This window comes from Vidua chalybeata, chromosome 4 (assembly GCF_026979565.1).
Source record: "Vidua chalybeata isolate OUT-0048 chromosome 4, bVidCha1 merged haplotype, whole genome shotgun sequence".
NCBI classification, from domain to species: domain Eukaryota; kingdom Metazoa; phylum Chordata; class Aves; order Passeriformes; family Viduidae; genus Vidua; species Vidua chalybeata.
The window spans coordinates 55,253,115-55,272,807 of NC_071533.1; the positions used below are offsets into that span (position 1 = coordinate 55,253,115).

General features: G+C 41.0%; 1 protein-coding gene across 1 annotated transcript in view; it reads left to right on the plus strand.

The window, feature by feature from the left end:
• Window positions 1-18,585: 18,585 nt before the first annotated feature.
• Window positions 18,586-19,693, plus strand: part of PPARGC1A (PPARG coactivator 1 alpha) — a 67,990-nt gene continuing 66,882 nt past the window's right edge. The window contains exon 1 of the mRNA XM_053941486.1: window positions 18,586-18,695. Coding sequence (XP_053797461.1) covers window positions 18,648-18,695 — 48 coding nt within the window. The 5' untranslated portion in view covers window positions 18,586-18,647. The remainder of the gene's footprint in view (window positions 18,696-19,693) is intronic.

Genomic DNA, 19,693 nt, shown 5'->3' on the forward strand with positions numbered 1-19,693 from the left:
GCCAAATACATTAATAATACGTCCCTCACCAGCAGAAGCCAACAAGGAAAATATTACGTTCCTGGAGATATATTTTGTAGGTGTGGTACAGAGACTAAAGGACAGCACCCTTTTTGGTTCTCCCAAGCACTGAAATAGGAAAATTTGCCAGTCTGGTCATGGGGTAAGAGAGGAAGGACTGTGAGCAGATAAACTGCTCCTGACCTAATTCTGAAATAAGTATCACACTTTGTTTCTCAGACACACTATTCTGAAATTTTTCATATTTTCTTTGAGGAGTATCACCATTTCTTCACACATCAGTGGTGTGTTTTAATACCAAGTCTGTGTTACAGATCAGTTACTACTGATTTTCAAGAAAAATTAAATACATTAGAATGAAGACTGGCCATAAGACTGGCACAAAGTTTTGTGCTAGTAAAACTTTTGAGACCAGTGACTTAGTTAAGGATGTAAGAGGGATGAGGGTTGTCATGTGGAAATACGAGGGAAGAGGGATGATGGTTGTAATCTCAGGTCATGTAGGAAGGTCTAACCTAATACCTGACCACAGCATTTTGATCTCCATGCTGCTTTCACACTGATTTCAGTGACCGGATGGCAGAAGGAAGAGACACATTCCTGTTATTATTTGATACATGTGAGCTCCTGTGGCCTTCCCACTGTATTTGTGTGGACTGAGCTTTGCCATCTGCACTGCAGGCCAGGCACTCTGCTGTGTGACTCCATCCACCTCTCCCTGGAGCAGCTTGCTTAGGTTTCATATAATTACAACTGATGTCTCTCAAAAAATATTGCATGTTATGTTTTATGTTCCTTTTTGACACCTCCTGATAGGGTTTCTTACTGCAAATCACCATGTTCAAAATGTAGAAAGATTGCAGCTGTAAAATTAATTTCATCTGTATTTATCCAGGTATGGGTATTAGAAGTCAACCAAAATCTAGCATCATAAATCCTCTTCCAGGAAAGAAAAAAAAATTTGTATCTGCATCCAGGCTTTCTCTTGTCTTCCAAGCTCCTCTTTATTGTTTCCCTCAAAATGCTGGTACTGCCAGGTTCCTTTCAGCTCATTTCGTCTGTATACCCTTCATCCTTTCCTTCTTCTCTCCTTTCTTCCCTGTCTTTCCTACTTTCTTTTTCTCTTTCTCCAGTATGGGTGTAAACAACTTGAAAAGTACTTTCATCAACACATAGGAAGGTTACTCTTGCAACAAGTTCTGCATCCAGGAATACTGTGACAAAGTGTTTTATCAAACATCATTTTTTCAGTGTGGAGGCGTATCTTCTTGTGTGCAGTATCAAGAGAGATGCTGTCTTTCTGTAGGGTTTGGGGCTATTACAGGTAGCTCTGAAACAACCTGCCCTTACAGAAAAGTAATTTTCTTCTTGGAGGAAGATCTGGGTTTAGCACAGGGAGCCAGAGCTGTTGACAGGGCTTTGGTAGGTGGTGTGGTCTGTTGGGCTAACTTAGGCAGCAGCACAGGACTTTCTAAGAGTAGGTATGAGGATGAAGAGGTGCTACTTTTGCACAGAGCCCTTGTGACTCAACTGACATTTCTACTTGGAAGAATTCCCTTTTTAACGGTGAGAAATATTTTAGTTTGTCTGCTTGGCCCTCTGTGATATGTTCCTACCTCACACTAATGCCAGTCGTATCAGATCGTTCTAATTATAAATGTGACAACTCTGAGAATTTGGATTTTAAAATCCTGGGGGGATTATGGGATATTTTCTATCTCCAAACCAGAAAAAAGTTACTAGTAGATTTAACCAGGTTAGAAGGTGGTGTTTTAGCCACAAAAGTATCGTAGTCCGCACCTGGATTTGAGCCAGGGTGTACATCTGCTATATATCTGAGAGAGGGAAACTAATGTATCCTATGCTGTGAGATTGGTATCAGCAGGGTCCCCTGTTTCCAACCATGCTCATTTGCTCTAAGTCATGAAATTAATTAATGGAGAAAATTTCTTGTAAAATAGAGCAGCAGTTCTGATTTACATGACTTCTGTGCATTTGCAAGTATTTTTTTCCCCCTATGGCTAGAGCTGTATTAACAGGTTTTGTTCCAATAAATGAACTAACACGCATGTATTAAGCAGAGATCTCAGGGAATCCAGTCTCTGCAACAGCTTTGGCATTCCCTCCTATTTGTACCAATGAAGATGCCCCCCTGCTCTGTGCCATCTTCCCCCCACCCCCAGCTTAGCTACTAAGCAACCTCTTCAGTGGCTGCAGTGAATCAGCACTTCTGGCAGGCTCGTCGCTCCCCTGCTCTGCCTCTAAGCGTGACTCCGGTGCAGCACACAGACCCCTCCTGGTCTGCCTGGCTGCCCAAGGAACAGGGCTCAGCCCTTAAGGCACAAGTTTTCCTTCAGTTTTAAAAAACAGCAAATAGTAGATCAAAAAGTTGTGCTGGGTTTTATTTCCCTCTAGGAGGAGAAGCTTTTTGCAGATGGTGATCAAGGGGATATTTGCAGCCCCATTTAAAGCACTGTGTGGGCATTCAGGTAATTATTAGTAAGTACAATAAATATACTAAGAAATAAAAGAAAATTAAGCTAGACACATTGCCCTTGGAAAAGGTGAACCTTATAAGATTGACAGATGTTTGAAAATTTTGAGAAATTCCCTGAAATAACTGCAGAAAATAAACAAAAATCCAATAAAGGCAAGATTGCTCTCTCCTCTCCAAGTATATCTGCAAATCCTTTTTTAGGTCATATTACCTAGAAAAAAAAAGGAAGAGATAGGAGTTCTATTTATTTCATTTGAGCCTTCAAACTCAGGAAGCTCTCTCACCGCACAGAAGATACTGAGGTTCTCTCTGAGCCTTTGGTAATGTTCCCCAAATTGTTCATATCTTCTTCAGTCTAGCAGTACAGAGAAAGAGGGTGTTTGTAGACCCATTGCTCTGAATGAATAACACTTGAAACCACAGCTAATCTCACGGAACAAGTTGGTGAATAAGTTGTTGAATTAAGGACTCAGAGCATGGCCCATGGGAAAGGATAAATCCTGCTTCACTGGAGTTTGTGGTAAGGCTGAGATTGATGGGGTTGCAGAAGGGCAGGATCAGGCTCTGTGTTCTGCTTTGAATGCATTTTTCTTAAATGGTGAGGGAAATTAAAATAATTTGCTTCCAAAAATTTTTTTCTCATAACCAGTACAATAGCAGTATGCAGCAGGACTTGAAGGTCCTGAGCTATATTTTTGTTGTTTTGTTGTTGAATACTTTTTTTCTCCTTACATTGAAATCCAAACTGAAATGTTGGCTGAAATCTGTCGTGTATTTTCATGTATGGTTCCATAGGCATTGTTTTCCTTGATCTCCATTTACATAAATAGTTAAATAACTGAGGAAACTGGAACTATGTAGTATTACTTCTCTTCATCAGATAATTGGCACTTTGCAGGCCTAATATGCAATATGTTGATTAGTGCTTTTGTTATATTAAGGAGTTTACTTTTACCATACATAAAATTTTCTACAGATTAGGCTCCTGCATGCAATTCATTAGATGTCTTGGATGTGGTTTTCAAGGCTTCCTTTTCAAGCCTTTCAAGGCAACCTTTTCAAGGTTTCAAGATGTCAACCTTGCCTCTGCTTGAGAACTGAGTCCCGCAGAAAATCATGATATAATCTATGCATGCAATGCCTGTCATCCTGAGTGAGACACTGAGACTGGGGACATCCAGGGTTCAAAAAGAGCTCCTGATATTGGCTCTGGAGTGCCAGTGCTCCCAGAGTGGTATAGAACAGACTCTCCTATGTGTAGGTGGTGCAGAGGGAGCGCCCCACAGCAGAGTTGTGCTGGGGTGCTGCACATCTCAGATGGCATTGCGGTGTGGCCGTGTGAGACAGTGTGTGCTGAAGGGTGCTCACCTCAGCCCTACAGCATTGTATGAAAGAGCACATGCAGGTGTTGGCACATAGAGTCATGTGCCAATAGAAATGGAGCCTGTAGTTTCAAAAGTGTCCATTGTCTTCGGGATTAATGAGAAACTTGATCGTCTGGTTATTGCCTGCAACTGCACACCCTGTGAATACACCACGCATTCCATGTCTAGCGGCAGGGGTGTGTTTTTGAAGGTGATGGTTGTGGAGAGGATTATCTTTTTTTAGGTTTGTTTTATTAAGCCAATCAGCAATGTTCAAAACTAGGAGGTGTTTCTCCAAGTCTTATGATCCCATTAGTTAAACAACAGAGGGAGAAGTGAAGCAAACAAGCAAGCAGACTACAGAATAAAATGTGTAAATAAAATACAGTAACAAACTTTTGGTCAGGTAGCATCTTGCTGAGCAGTCAGATTATTGACTACCCAGCCAGTTCTGCTGATATGACCAACATAAATTCATCTTTGCTGTTTTTGTTACTGATGCCAAAAAACAGAGGAGCTCTAGGAAAGGGGAACTGGATTCAATTCTGGTTCATGAATCACATATTGAATTGTCAGGAAAGGAACAAATTCTGCCCCAATTGCCACTATAACTATGATAGGTTGTACTCATGTGCCTCAGGGCAGAATATAGTCTGAAATGAAATAGATGAGGTCAAAATCTGTTTTCATTGATCACAGAGAAGGCAGTGAAGCTGTAGAGGCAAATGTGACAGCAAAATATTGTCAGTAAGGCCGTTCCTCTAGCCAGTGATGCATCATGGCAAAAAGAAGGCTGTTTGATTTTCAACCTCCATGACGTCTTGGTTGGATTGATAAAAAAAAAAAAAATCATTCTGTAAGCAAGTAAATTGAACTGAAAGTAAGACCCAGTGATTGACACTGAGTTGCAAGATGCCATTCATTTAAAGTCTTTTTGCATGGAAAAAGAAAGGGCCATTTTGTTTTTGTAGCAGAAAGTATTATTTTTTATACTTATGTTTTTAGGAGTTTGCAAAAGGGAGACAAGGAATGTGGTTTTAGGAGTAAACTTCTTTTATTCCATCAGATATATTCTGCAGCCCATTCCATAAAGATGACAATAATAAAAAAGCAAGGGACACAATATAAGAAGCAACTTTCTTTCTGTTAGGGCGGATGGCTTTATAGAATAGATACTGAAGCAGCAAAGAACTGAAAGTGGTTTCTGAGAAGTGTTGACCTCCTTTCGTGCCACTTACTGTGAATTAAAGCTGTGAGTGAGAACTAGTTTGGGCATGTGGTACAGCACTTACAGCAACTGCTGCCAAGGAACAAGATTTGTGTTTCTAAGGAAATGCAACAAAAGAAAATGGTTTAAGAGGCAGTGGCTGTCACTGTGTAAAAAAAAAAAAGTATCTATTTATGTACAGATAGGAAAGAAAAGGCCAAATTGGGTTATTCTATATACAGGTTACCATACTGTAAACTGTTGTAATGTGAGATTCAAAGTCAAACTACTGTGGATTGTACAGGGTTTAGCATATCTCACACTGTTAGAGTTTACAAAGTTGAGCTAGCTAAAAGCAGTTGTGACCTGCTCTGTGCCTGTGATTGACTATTGTTTGTCATTCTTACAGGCATTATTAGTAACAATGATCTGCTATAGGAAAGGGATACATTTAGAGCAAGGAAACTGGGTTTTTGTGGCTTTTTGGAGCTCCTTTCTTACGAAACCAAAAGGCAAATAACTTCAGCACTTCTAAACCAAGGCTGCCAAACAGTATCACTTACCACTACCTTTAAGGCTATAAATATCTTAGGACATGACATCCACTCACTGATTTGTGGCAAAGATGTTATGAGAATTGTTCATGCACTGCAGTTTCATTAAGGGTTGAAAACTGTAGCAAAACACTGAGGAAAAAAATATTGCTATATTTACGCCGTGTCTTAACTCATTTTTTTCACCCCTCCGGGGTTGGAAAGGGAACCACCTGTCTCCTTTGCTGATGTCAGACTGCTGCCTGGAGACATGGTGCTATTGGAAAGCACACGATACTGTACATATTTACACCAAGCTTGTATCTGATTGAGATTGTGCTACGAGACCTGTGAGTTCACAAGTTTCTTCATCATACTCTCATGCATTAAACATGTATTTGAACTCTGGCTTGAAATCCGTGTGATCTTATGATAGACGTATTTATGTAATAGTTAAATGAATGATCATGTGCTCTCCAGCTCCTTTTCCATGCAAATGCAGAGGAAATTGAATATTATAATATTTCAGTGAGATGTCCTCAATAACAAATTACTGTTTAAAATAACCAATATTTGTGTATATATAAATTGCCTAGCAGTTATTTTTGTCTGCTATTTGCATGATATGGAAAAGATTTTTTCTAGCAAACGTTTTAAGCTACTTGGTGCTGCTTTCCTTTTGGAATGATCACAAGGGTGCACATTTAGGGACGTATTTTCCATCTGTTTTTTTGAAGCTGGCAAAGCACATAATTTGGAATAGAAAAGAAGTCTGAAAGTACCCATATTTGAACTGGTATGTGTTTGAGCTGTTCTAGGAATTCTTACTCTGTAGCAGTTGGTAAAAGTGAAGGACTGTATTGTGCCCTTGGATGCAGTAATGCAGGCAGGGCTCAAGGCCAGTGGGAGCCCTATGGGAGTGCCTAGGGGCACACCAGGGCCCCCTTAAGAGTTTTGCTGCTCAGTTAACAAGGCAAGATTCTGAAATGATCAGGGGAGCTCTTTGAACTCCTGCTGTTTGATGTGGTCCTGTGTTGTGGAGGTTTGTTTGAGGTGGCTCATCCTGCAAAGGCTGGGCTTGAGCTTGTCTACATACAGCCTTGAGTGATGTGCCTGTTGGAGAGAGTCACTGAGTCTTCTGTGTCCTGCAGTGGTGGGTGGGGGGCTGACCTCCCTTGGAGAGCAGCACTGGCATGATGATGATTCTTTTCAGAGTGAGGATCTTCACCTGGTGAGCTGCAGCTCACCTACACTCCCTCTGCTCATCTGTAAGCATTGCCTTACCTCTTCACATCAGCTCACCCTTTTGATGCCACTGCTTGTTGTACATGGTGAATAAGGATGGCAGAATCTGGCCCTGTTGCTGTGTCAGTGGTTGGATCACGTTGGGCACCATTTAGGGCAGAAATTTCTCTTAGTTGGACATTTTGAAAGCGCCAAAATACTTGTGGACACTAGTGCTCCTGGGAATCCATGGGACTAGGAACAGCTAGGTAAAAAAGGCTCCAAGAAATGTGAACTGTTGCTGCAAAATCTAAGTAAAAGAGCAAATTTTGGGATAGTGGCATGCCTAGGGTATCAGATTGCCCAAATTAAGTTCTGACAAAAGAACTGGATTTCTTCTTGCTGAGGTCTAAAGAAGATCTAGACAACACCACAGCTGTTGAGCTGCTTATGACTTCTGAGCAGTTCAGGCACAATTCCTGGCGTGTGGAGATGGTTTTTCACTATCAGCTAGATGGGTATTTTTGGCTGAAGGCTGTTCCAGTGGGAAAACTCATATCAGTGGGTGTTGCTGAAGACAATACTTCTGGATTACTGTGGGAACTAGTTAATTGCTAGTGGGCACCAAACTCACCGGGGGAGATGTCAGTATCTCATCTTCCAAGATCTTCTTACTCCTTTTTTTTTTTTTTTTTTTTAATAATTTGTGATTTGTTTAGTGTAGTTCTTCAGTGAAGAAGTACACTGTATGTTAGGTTTTTTTTTTTTTTTAATGGAGACTGAAGGGTAAGAAAACTGGCCTTCCCTATGCTAGAGACCGATAAGTTACAGCTAGAAATGAATTCTTTGGTCTTCTATTTCGTCCTCATGTGCTAGCAGCATTTTTTTTTTTTTTGTATACTAAACAGAGTGTTCTAATGTATGATTCATATTAATTAGGTTTCTGCAAAGTACTGCACACCTCAACTTGAACTGAACCAGAAATAAATATATTGCCATATATTAACATTTTATTAGTTGAGAAGAAGAATAGGATGAAAGCACCTATGTGAAGTCCCAAGTATGAGCTTCAGATTGAATTAATGCCAGCAGTGCCTTGAGATTAATTTGGTTATTGTGGGTACAGAATAAGAAATAGTATACCATAATGTAAATATGTTTACTGATTAATTTCTGGCATTAAAAACTAAAACCACATTATACATGAAACAACAGCTTTTCTTTTTCTTATTTGGAAGAAGGTGGGTACATTTTAGTAATTAAAGTGAATGTTTCCCTCTGTAAAGTGCCAGTACTCCGGTAGAAGATGAGCGCTGTTCTTATAGAGCATATGCCCCATCACAAGCAGCAGAACTGCAATACACCAAAAGAGACCTGAAACAAAAAATACTACCAACCCAGGAAGCTGCCAGTCTTCTACAGCTTCTCATTAAATATCTCTTGTAACATAATAACATCTGTTTCATGTACCATTCAACTGGTCAAATGTGAGTTTTCTATCCTTGTGCCACTTCCCATCTCATCAGTATGTAGGAGAAGGAACAAGTTTTGCATCTTAAGATGTTGAAAGCTGAGTATTAATTAAATAAGGCAATAGAAATACTATATATTCAGAAAGCAATTATTTTAAGGAGTTTCAGTTTTGACATGGCTAGATTAAGTATGAAGCTTTTTGTTTTTATACTTACTGTCAAGAATGTTGTTAAATACTGATACCACCTCCTAAGAGAACAACTTTTAAATACCAAAATGAAAAGGATAAGCATTAAATATTTTGGTAGATATATTGTGCCATAATGTATACTGTCTTGTTCTTAATACAAGGCACAGTAGGGCTTAATTAAAAAGTGATTGTACGATCTATCACAAACCTGCATTAGGGATATGGATGCCAAGAAAATTAAGTTGAATAGGTGGTGATAATGAAATCGATATTTTATTGAATAGCTTTTATTCCTATGCCTTTGTTTGCTGTTCTTGCCTTCCTGTCAGCAGGTAAGACATTTTCCATCCAAAATTCTTTGAAGGAATTCATTTAGTCTGATGCTGCTTTATTTCATTATTTTATCAGTATAAGTTATTTTATTCATTTTTGACAGAGTAGAATGCCTTGACAAACTTCCGACTCCGTCAGAGCAGAGCAGAACAGTAAACAAAGAAATGCAAGTCCTCACGAGCTCGTTCCTGTTAGGAGCAGCTAGCTAACAACTGGTACAAGGGTGATTTTCTAGTTCGTGTAAGCAAAAGTCATAGTCACTCAAAGCCTCCAGGGCAGCCCCACAACTGGATTTTAGTACAGATTTCTCCTATTCCAGCTCCTAGTGTGGCTTTAGGACCTGCTAAGTAAAGTGTTTAGCAGTAGAGAACTATGAAATACAGCATAATACCAAGTGAAGAATATATACAATAAAAGTAAGTATTTGTAGAGCCTGGGCCAAAATCCCCCTTGTTATAACTTCATCAACTTAAATGCTATTGATTTTTCAGGTACCACTGACCTGCAATTGCTGGGATTGTGCTTGGGATGAATTTGACCTATGCTGTTAAGGCCAAGCAGAATGACAGTTTTGAAAGTGTAATGCAAAGAAATAGTTACCGAGTATTCTGTTGTCTTGTAATTCTACACCAGTCACTCAGTTCAGTGCACTGTTGCAAAATCTCTTCTTTAGATGGGTAGAACTGTGTCTGCAAGCACTGTAGAAAACAATAAAGAGCTTATTGTTCCCCTTCATATTTTTAAGAGTGGTGTGCTGCAAACCAGACAGCCTGTGCTTTCTGAACAAAGCTGCTGGGGCAGCCGGCACAGCTTCATTTTCACATCCCCACTTACTAGGTTCAATGTTGTCAGTGTCCTTTTTGTGGCAAAAATCCAATAGCCAAAAGGGAAGGCTGGTTTTCATGATCTTTCTGCTTGTGTGTCTCAAATGGAACATTCCACATATTGCAGTGCACTGCACATTGCAACTTGCGGCTTGTCTCATGCCTGGGTGCAGTAGGCAACGTGGGATAATGTGCTAGAGGAGAAGACAGGCACAGCACAAGGCTCCTGAAAGCCATGAGAGCCACTGAAAGCTTGTGTTCGTGGTATGCAGCAGTATAGATATTTGAAAGGTTAGGTTCTATTTTTAGGTAGCCTTCACATTGGAACTGATCTAAAAATGAAGGGGACATAAAAAAATGGCACTCTCCTGATTTATCAGAGATTTTTGACAAAATGCATTAAAAAAGGCTGTCCTCTGAATCAGAGATTTTTTTTTTCCTGAAGTATAGCTGTGCTTCTTATTTAGAAGAGGAGTCTTTATGTTCTTGATTAAAATGCCAGTGCTGTCTATTTCACTCCCAAGATCAGCATTTTCAGATTTTAGCAAAGTTAAAGAAATATGACTTTCCTACTTATTGTTTGGGAAGATTTATTCACTTGTGTAAATGAATTTTAAAAAATTGGCAAGGCCTTTTATCTCATATAAAATAAATCTGAAGATAAATGATCTTTTCCGCTAACATCACCTATCATTAAAGTGGCTAAATGAAAATCAAAATGTGTTGCTATTTAGTGCCTGCTCGCCTTTTTACGGGAGATGAAATTGAGCATGTTTACTGGGTAGGAATTGTCAGCGATGCTTCGATTTACAGCATTGTCCAGGATATAAATTAACAACCACCATGTGTTTTCCCCCACTCTCCCTGGAAGATGGTAGCCCTATCTCCCAAAGTGTACATCTCCAGCTCACTGTGCTTGCTTCTACCCTTCCTTAAAGAAAACCTGCAAACAATCTAAAATTGTGTTGCATTGAACTGAAGTGCAGGTATTTTTCCATGTCCCTGCAAACCAGAGTGCATGTGAGAATGAAACAGCTGGAGGTCTACCTGCAGAAAACCCCCGGGGATGTGTCACACTCATTTCTCCAGTCTATGCAATCTTGGTTTAATAAATTGGTAATAATATTGTGATGAAGTGCTCTTTGGTGTTGGTTTGCTGTTTTTTTCAGAGGTTTTTTTAACGTAACAACTTGTAACAGAAATTAAAATAATCTTCCATTCTGACAATTTCCTATTTTTACTTGGTTCTTTGTTCCTCAGAGAGAAGGGGAAGGCTGCAGTGGGCAAGAGGGAAAGGTGCACTCTGATGAAGTCTCTGTTTCATTGTGAATCCTACACAGTCCTTTCAATGCTTTTGGTTAAATGCATTGCCCTCACTTGCACTTCCACATGCGGAGTTCAAAAGAGCAGAAACAACAAATAGTATTTAATTGAGCCAGATTGTTGGGGAATTTTACAACGGTAGAGATCCATTTGGGACAAATTTGTTGATAGACATGAAGTAATGAAAGTACAGTTACTGCTCTTTTGGGGAGCAACCATGAATCTTCCTGGTACCCACTTACAAAATAATATATAATCAGTGTCCCAGGGCAAAGATGTTCAGCAAATACTAAATTTCTTGGGAACAAAGATGTCTAACATGGTGATAGCTGTTGCAATCGATGTGCTTTATTCCTGCTGTATTCACAGGGGAAAGCTAGGGAAGCCTGAATTGTATGAAAATTAAAAAAAAAAAAAAAAAAAAACAAACAAAAAACAAACAAACAAAAAAAAAAAACAAACCAAAAAAAAAAAACCAAAAAAAAAACCGTGGAGGAGTTTCTGCTTTGAACTGTCTTGGTCCCACCTTCTGTGATAAGGTCTGATTCAAAGCCTGCCTAAATCCATTTAAAGATTTCCATTCCCTTCCAAAGGATTTAGAATTTAGAGCAGTCACCCCTTCCAGCTACTTTAACCCCTCCTTTTACTGCATTTTCCTTACTGCAATTTCTCATTCAGGTATTGAAGCAACTGATTTGGATAGAATAAAATAAAATTAAATTAAAATAAAATAGTAACTCACCCATGCCTTTCTGTGGCTAGTTCTCCCATTTCATCTCTGCACTAGCATGTTTGGCCCTGAGTCAGAGGTGAAAGTACTGACAAATTTCTCGTCAAAAGCATCGCTGGAGGAGGGTCAGCCTCTAAAGGTTTACAGCTGCACTTTGTATTGCTAATAAGCCCTGGGCTAAATGCTTATCTTCTTTATTTCAGTTATCTGAACTGGGGATGGAGGGAGGATGACATCTCTTGCCATTTGTGCAACTTTTTTAGATTAATATTGCAGCTCTGAGAAAAATGAATAATTGGACTTTTGAGCAGAGAGTGTGGAACCATGAAACCCATAGGGATTCCTCTAGCAGTAGTCACTAGTTTGCATATCGCAAGTTAACTGCAATTCATGAAGGGTTCTGGCTAAAAATAACTCCAGGGCTCAATTTTGGCTGGCAGGAACTACTAGTTAAGAGGTCAGGCAAAGCTGATCCTTCAGAAGCCTTGTCTGCATGAGACTGTTGGGTGTTGCAATGAGGTGATGCCATGTCTGCTTGGCTTGTCCTTGGCTGACTCAGGAAAACGGGGTGCAGGGGCTGTGGGGAGCTGGGGAAGGGGACCTTTGCTGCAGCCTGGGAGCTTCAGAAGCCAAGCAGTGAGTGCTGGCTGCTGCATGAGTGGAGCTATGTTCTCCACTGACAGGAGTTTCCGCAAAAGCTCACACTTTTCACAGGCAGGCATAACCCTATAAAGGGTAACTTGATCTGTAAGTGTATTTAAAAAAAAAACCCACACGAGGTATTTTGTGTGATATCTTATTTTGTTTGCCTAAAATTGTTGCAGAGCAAATCTGTGGCCTGTGTTACTGAAATCCCATCAGATTACTACAGTCCTGAATTATTTCTGCATTATACTTTGTTTTAATATGAAAAATGCCAAGAGCTAGGCCCAAGAAAAAAGGCTGACTCAGTTCCACTGAGCTCTGTCTGAAAAAGTCATATTTGAAGATGAGAGATGTGTTGGTAAGGCTGTCTGTCATCTCTAGTTTATTAAAAAGAATTGCTAGGAGGCACTAAAACTGTCCACTGCCTTTCCCTCTGTTCCTTCACTCAAAGGTGCTTCATTCACATCGACTTTACCATAGCAGTTTTGTGTAAAACAAGATTTGATTTTAGAGTATTTAAAGGTTACTGTTCTCTCCAGTGCTGTGCTGCAGCCTTGTGTGTGCTCCACTGCAGTTGCCTTACCAGCCATTTTAGAGAGGAGATAGCCTATGCTATGGAAATTTTTTTTCCCTTCCCCTAGCTACTGCAAGCCTCAGCGTGGCAGAGCACACTAACCTCTCCTGCATTGCTGTGGCAGCCAGGGCCTCACAGCTCCCCTTCAGGCTGGGAGGCCCTGTCTGGGTGGCTAAATGGCCAGATGGCAAACCCCAAGTGCAGTGTGACAGCTGGGTGGCCACCTCAGTGAAGGCTGGTAGCTTTGAAGGCTGATACCTCCCATGAACTTCCTTATGGTTGTACAGAATCTTTTCTGTACCCTAAGATAACAAATCCATGGTGGTTGTTTATAGAATCATCCTCTTCAGATCCCTCTCAGAAAAAGTCAGTTAAAACCAGATTGGCATTCTATGAACAAGTCAGGGAAGAAGAGCTCCAGGGTAATTCTTTAGGTGCTCAGGGGAAAGGGTGCAAGGTGGATGGTAATATGTGTAATGAGAAAGGTCTGGGTGGGGTGTTCCAGAGCTCTGCAGAGTGTTCCAAATACAAGGGGTGTTCCTGAAGCTTCCCCATGTTCTGCCCTGTGTGGCTGAAGCTGAAGAAGACAATTGCCTGTCGTCGGAAGGGCATGAACATCCCAGCAAGGCTGGGAGTGGGAGAGGAAGGGCACAACTTCTGAGTGGGGGCAGATGTTCCAGACCTCTGAACAGGAATGTCCGAAACCAGCTCCTTGGGTCTAATAATATCAGATAGGAGCAGGTTTTGGTCTCTTCCCAGGGACTTGAATGTGTGGAAGGATAAGGGAATAATAAGAACTTTATGACTTCTTTTGTTCCAAGGAAATATCAGCAGTGAGGTGAGTAAAGGAGAGATGATGAAGATCTGCAACGGTCTGCGATTTTGATGTGGTCCTGCCTGCTCTGCCAATCTGCAAGACAGTGCAAAACTGGAATCTGTCTCCTTGGCTTGCCTGGGTGTCTCTGCTCAGACAGCAGCACAGCCTCCCCAGGAAACGGATGTGTTTACATGGCTCTGTTTCTCAAACATATAGAGGTCATAAATTTAAAGGTAGATACTCTTTTACAGATCAGCCCTTCTAAAAAACAGTAACACCCAAGTGAAAGATATTGTTCATATTCCCTTTAGCAAGCCTGACAAGCTGGATTTTTCTGGAAATTGTAGCAAATGAGGATTCTGGAGAATGCTTCAAATGTTGAAGGGAAACAAGTGACAAATACATTTTTTACATAATCAGCTGGAGTCAGTTAGTTTTTCTTGTTTATAATAACAAGTAAGTGAAACACGCTTATAAATAGGGTGATGTTCAGGGAGGTATAAGAAAAATTACAAGATTTCTTGTAGTGGGTACCTGTGATTCTCCTGCTTCACTTGAACATTGCTGGAAGGTTTTACTACAAGCTCCCAGTTACAAAGAGTTGCATGTCTGGTTAACGCTGATAATCAGGTAATCTGCACTGATAGTAAATAGTCATAGTCAGGTCCAGTTGCACATGAACAAGCAAGTGATTTCCCCTGGCATTCAATGCTTTTTATTTGAGCCCTCAGTCTGTGGAGGCAGATGTGGCAAAATTCAGCCTGGTGTCAGTAATGTCAGTAATGCATTGCTGTTCAGAGAAAGTTATTTTGGACTCTCGAATATACAGCTCCTCAGACAGCAGCCTGTGACCCAGAGCTGGGCCAGGAATTAACTTGGCCCTTGAGTTTTTCAGAGAGCTGGTACAGAGAACTATCCTGGGTTTCTCTGTTAAAAAAATCTCAGATCGTAACAGCCCTAACAAAACTAGAGAGAGCAGATGGCTTTATTCCATTGTAGAATTACTGCACCAGTGAACCCAGAAGTTCAAGGAGTTTGATTCACTGGCTTACGCTATTGAATACACTGGCAATACGCTATTGGGTGTATTCTGGGTAGGATGAACTGGATAAATAAGGAAAAGATTATGAGAAAGGGGGGGAAAAAGAGCAAATAAATAGGATAGAAGTGGAACAGAGACTGGAGAACAAATACAGGACTGCGCAAAAAATAAGAGTAAAGATGCACAGAAGGAAGATTTTTAATAAAAAATTAATAGGGTACATATACTTTATATAGAACACCATTCACACTAATCCACCTTTGGAGTGCAGTTTGCTCTTTTATATACAGCATTGGCTGATCTTTTGCTGTAACTCTTGGAGAGTTGAGCAGAAAGGGTTGAGTTGATGCAAGAACTGATTTGCAAACCTCATCCGTCTGAAACTCCAGCATTATTTTTATGTACAAGTTTGCTTGTTCTTACTCCCCTAGGAAAGTAGCAAACTTATTCAAAAATCAGCAAGTACCATAGTCTTGGGAGCAAGGAAAGAAAATATTTCTTCCTCAGTCCCTAATAAAGGGACTAATTTTTGGTCATAAGATCTCCAAAATCAGTAGCTTCTTTGAGAAATCTAAATTAGAGGGAATAAAAATCTGACCCATAGCTAAAAAATGTGGGTGAAAGAGGAGGATAAAATGATTGCTGAATCCAGGGAAAAAGTCAAGGACAGGGGGCTTGAAGGTTTTGGTCTTTGATTTGTATTTCCTGCTGTTGCAGGCAGTTGTACCTTCCAGTTCGGTTAGAAATGTATCAGGATTTGGGAATTAGTGCCCAAATGTTGTTGGAAGGCGTACCAGAACTTTCTTGAATCATGGCCCTTAAAGAAGAAAAGGCAAAATTTAGGAATTACTGAGACCTGGTACAAACTAACCTGAAAATAGGGGAAATTCAGTGTTTGAAGAGGTGGTCTGACCTGCAGATTTTGTCAGCTGTAGGAGGGTTTTCTTTGTGTGTGTTTGTTATGGAACCAAATATCGTGTGTGTATGTGCTCAGATATTGCCCCACAAAAGATGTTTGTGCAATTCTTTAGTGTTGTCAAAACAGAGGGAAGAGCATTGCTAAAGCTTCTACGGAATGTTCAGAAGACAAAGTTTCCTTTGAGGAAGCAGCTTAGGTGCTGGCTGGGTTTCACAGGCTTCATTTGCATATGCGGAGGCTGCGTGGTTTCCAAACTACCCCAGCACTGCAGCTGTCTTCCTTGTTTTTCTCCTCCTTGGGGTACTGTACTCAAAACCCACAGTAAAACATGGGAAAAAAGATCCTAGCGGGTAAATTTATACCATGGCTGGGGTTAGACACTTCAGTTAAAATAAAATTCATCCCAAGCAATGTGGAACCCTTGTTGAAATCTCAGTCTTTTTTAGATGGAGTTTGGTTTTGCATCTCTTCCACTTAACACTGGAACTGCCAGCAAAGTTCAAGCTATAATGTGGACAGGGCCATAGAAAAGCTCTGGGGCTCTGCAATTATTACTTTTGGTTGCTCTGTTTATAGTGCACTAGAAAAGTTCTTCAATCTCTAAAGCTTGTATGGTGAGAGCACCACTAAGGTCACAGTTTATATTTATCAGTTAACTTGCTAATTTGAAGGGAAAGCATTCAAGTGGAAATGTAGAAAATAGAAACAACATGAGCAGGTCACAATATCCAAAACAGCAATATGAAATGTTCCAGTGTAAATACATTTCTATAAAAGGTGTGAATGAAACTTAAAAAAAAAAAAAAAAAACCAGATGATGGATTCGGCACAGTCAATGAACACAATTATAAGTAGGTATTGAAGGAGAATATTCCACCAACCATGGATCCACAGATAATAATTAATAAGAACCAACTGTACTCCAGGTAGGCAGGTGCCCAGTATTATTTCACAGTTGACTGTTCAGGGGGTAGAGGTACTCACCTTTGCCACAGATCTTAATAATTTACTGCAGTTTTATCATTAAATCAGCATATAATTTGGAAGGAAATTAGTTTGTGGGGGTTTTTTTGGTGGTTTTTTTTTTTTTTTTTTTTTTTTTTTTTTTTTTTTTTTGTTGAGAGCAAAGCAATACCACTCATTTAATTATTTGTAGGAAAGGCTTTCTGTAGTTATTTGGTATTTTGCTGTGGTTTTTGTTTTTAAAAGTAAAAACAATGCAATTTTTATCATCAGTGCTTGGTGAATGTATGACAGTGTGATGTGATTTGCAACTTAAGCACAAGCTCAGAAAAATGTACATTTTATCAGGACTGGCAATAATGAATTACAAGGAAACACAAATAAGCTAAGAATATATCTGAGACCTCCTACCATTTCTGAAGGTTCCAATGTCTGTGGGGAAAAGGCTATTTCAAGAATTGTACTCTTTATTTATTTTTTTTCCTCTCAGCAAAATTGCCATAGCCTTGTATAATAATTGAATTCATTTAGTCTTTAGAATACTCAAGTTTGCAAATAACAATGAAAATGAATATTTCATGGCATGGAGGATGATAAGCTATAGTTTTGTAACTTTGACTGGTAGCCCAGCACAAGGGAGCCAGCATTTACATTTCACAAGAATTTTTGCACCCAGATAATTAAAAAAACTGCAGCTTAAGACAATAAGCAGGCAGGTGGGGATAGTTAAACAAGACCTTTATTTTTGGGTTTTCTTTCCCTGTTCTGGACAACAATTTGCAGTTCAGCTTTGTTCATGGAATTTGTTCCGTACGCAATGCTAAGGGGCATCTTAAACCAGTTGCACCTGCAGCAGCCGCTATTGTCTGGGAAAGGCTTTGACGGGGAGACAGGTGTTAACAGTGTGTCTGGATTTCCACACGACAAGAGATCTTTAATTAATTTATTTTCAATGAACAAACACTGGGTTCAGGTCGGGAGGGTACAGCAGTGCGCCCTGAGGCAGCTTACAGAGGCGGGCGGGGGGCACGGCGGCGGTGGGCAGGACGGAGGCAGCTCCTTGTCACAGCCCTGGTTTCTTGGGGAATGCACCGAGACGGGGGAGTGATTAAAGAGCAGCTCGAAGTACTGTAATCATCTGGGAACGGGATCAGGCTTCCCCCTCGGAGCAGGTGAGATAACGATAGGAACATTTTTTATAGACGCTGAGTCCGTGTCAGAGAAATGCTGGGGTGGGGGTGTGTGTGGCGGGGGGCGGGGTTGCCGATATATTTACCGTGCAAAAACTAACTTGAGTTGCAATTGCCTGTGAGAAACCAGAACATAACCAAAATACTCGGGGAGGTGCAAAATCCCCGAGTGCAAAAAAAAAATGTTGGGAGGTGGCTTAACTTTTGCCGAACTCTGGGATAGCCTCTCCAAAGGGAGGCAGGGGAGCGGTGCAGGCATGGGAAAAGTGCTCGGGCTACTCAGAGCACGCAGGCTGTGGCTCGGCTGGGCGTCACTTCACTTTTTCTTTCTTATAAGCACAGCTCTGCCTATTGTGTGCTGGGGTGTGGGGGGAAGACAAAGAACGCAAGCTAAGAAATTAGAAAAGATGGGGAGGGATAGGAGCTGTGCTACGGCAGGAGCAGTGTTCCGGGGGTGTGGCGTGGAAATCTGCTTTGAATCACAGCGTGTTGCCGCGGCCGCCGAGGTCTGAGCGGGTTTTGCAAAGATTTACTTCACTTCAGGCTGGGTCTGCCCCTGGCTGACGTCACGGGCCGGAGCAGCGGCTCCAGAAGGCTGGATGAGTGACAGCCCAGCCTACTTTTTAATAGCTTTGTCATGTGACGGGGAACAGTAGTAAGACAGGTGCCTTCGGTTCACTCTCAGAGAGGGTCTCGTTGCCTGCATGAGTGTCTGCTGCCTGCCCGCCTGCCTCTGGACTGTAGTTTGCCAGCTTTCCTGCCGTCGCTCCGCAGCTGGATGGCGTGGGACATGTGCAACCAGGATTCTGTATGGAGTGATCTCGAGGTGAGGAGTGCGCGGCGTGGGCGGCCGTGGGGTGCCGGCAGCCGGCTCGGCCGTGGGCTCGGCAGGGCACCGGCAGGACGGCCGAGGCAGCGCACTTTGCAAACAAGTCCGTATCTTATCTTAACTCCAGTAAGTTTGCTATTTTAAGGTTACTCTGCGATGCCTTGAGCAAATCAAAGCTGAGCTCCTGTCATCAGTATAGTATCTCCTGCAGTTGGAAACTATTTTCATGTGCCTCTGGCTCGCTTTCCCGTCATATGCAATATTTATGCTCTAAGGTATTGATATGAATCGGTGTCTGAAGTGGCATTTCCAGTGGCATTCAGTGGCCTGGTTGGAAAAATGCCATTCTAATTTAGAATAAGACTAATATTTCTTTAAAAAAAAAAAAAAGTTATAATTAACTCATGGCTTCATATTTTAATTCCTTGTTTCACTATGCTCTGTCGAAGGTTTTTTCCTTGTTTATCAGCTGCAGAATACAAACACACACACAGGAATGAATACCCTGTTGTTTGTCTTTAGATGGTTTTAAAAGAGATTTCTGGAAGGAGACGTTTCCTTGCTACTTGTGGTATTGGAATACTGACGCTGTAGCTAATGCCTCGTAGAGCAGGGTTTGCAGTCAATCTAAGTAGTCTAAGAAATGGTTAAATCCCACTGTACAGCAGAGACAACAGGATGAACCATGAGAATAGAGTTTATGCAGGACTGTGTGAACTGCTGCTGCTGCTGCCGCTGCTGCTGCTTGTGTAAAAATAGACGGCAATACATCAAATCCACAGCTTCTGCTGGCTACAATTCATAAAGGAAAAAATAAAAAAGTCAAGCAGCCCCGTGGTAATCTCCGGAGTATAATGTGAGGTTTGAGGATTTCTGCATATTTGCATTCAGCAAAATGGAGCATTGCCTGAAAGTTTGGGCAACTTGCGAAGCGAGGCAAACTTTCTTTGGACCCCATGAAGAGGAATCCCGAATACAGACCTGCTCAAAGGAAC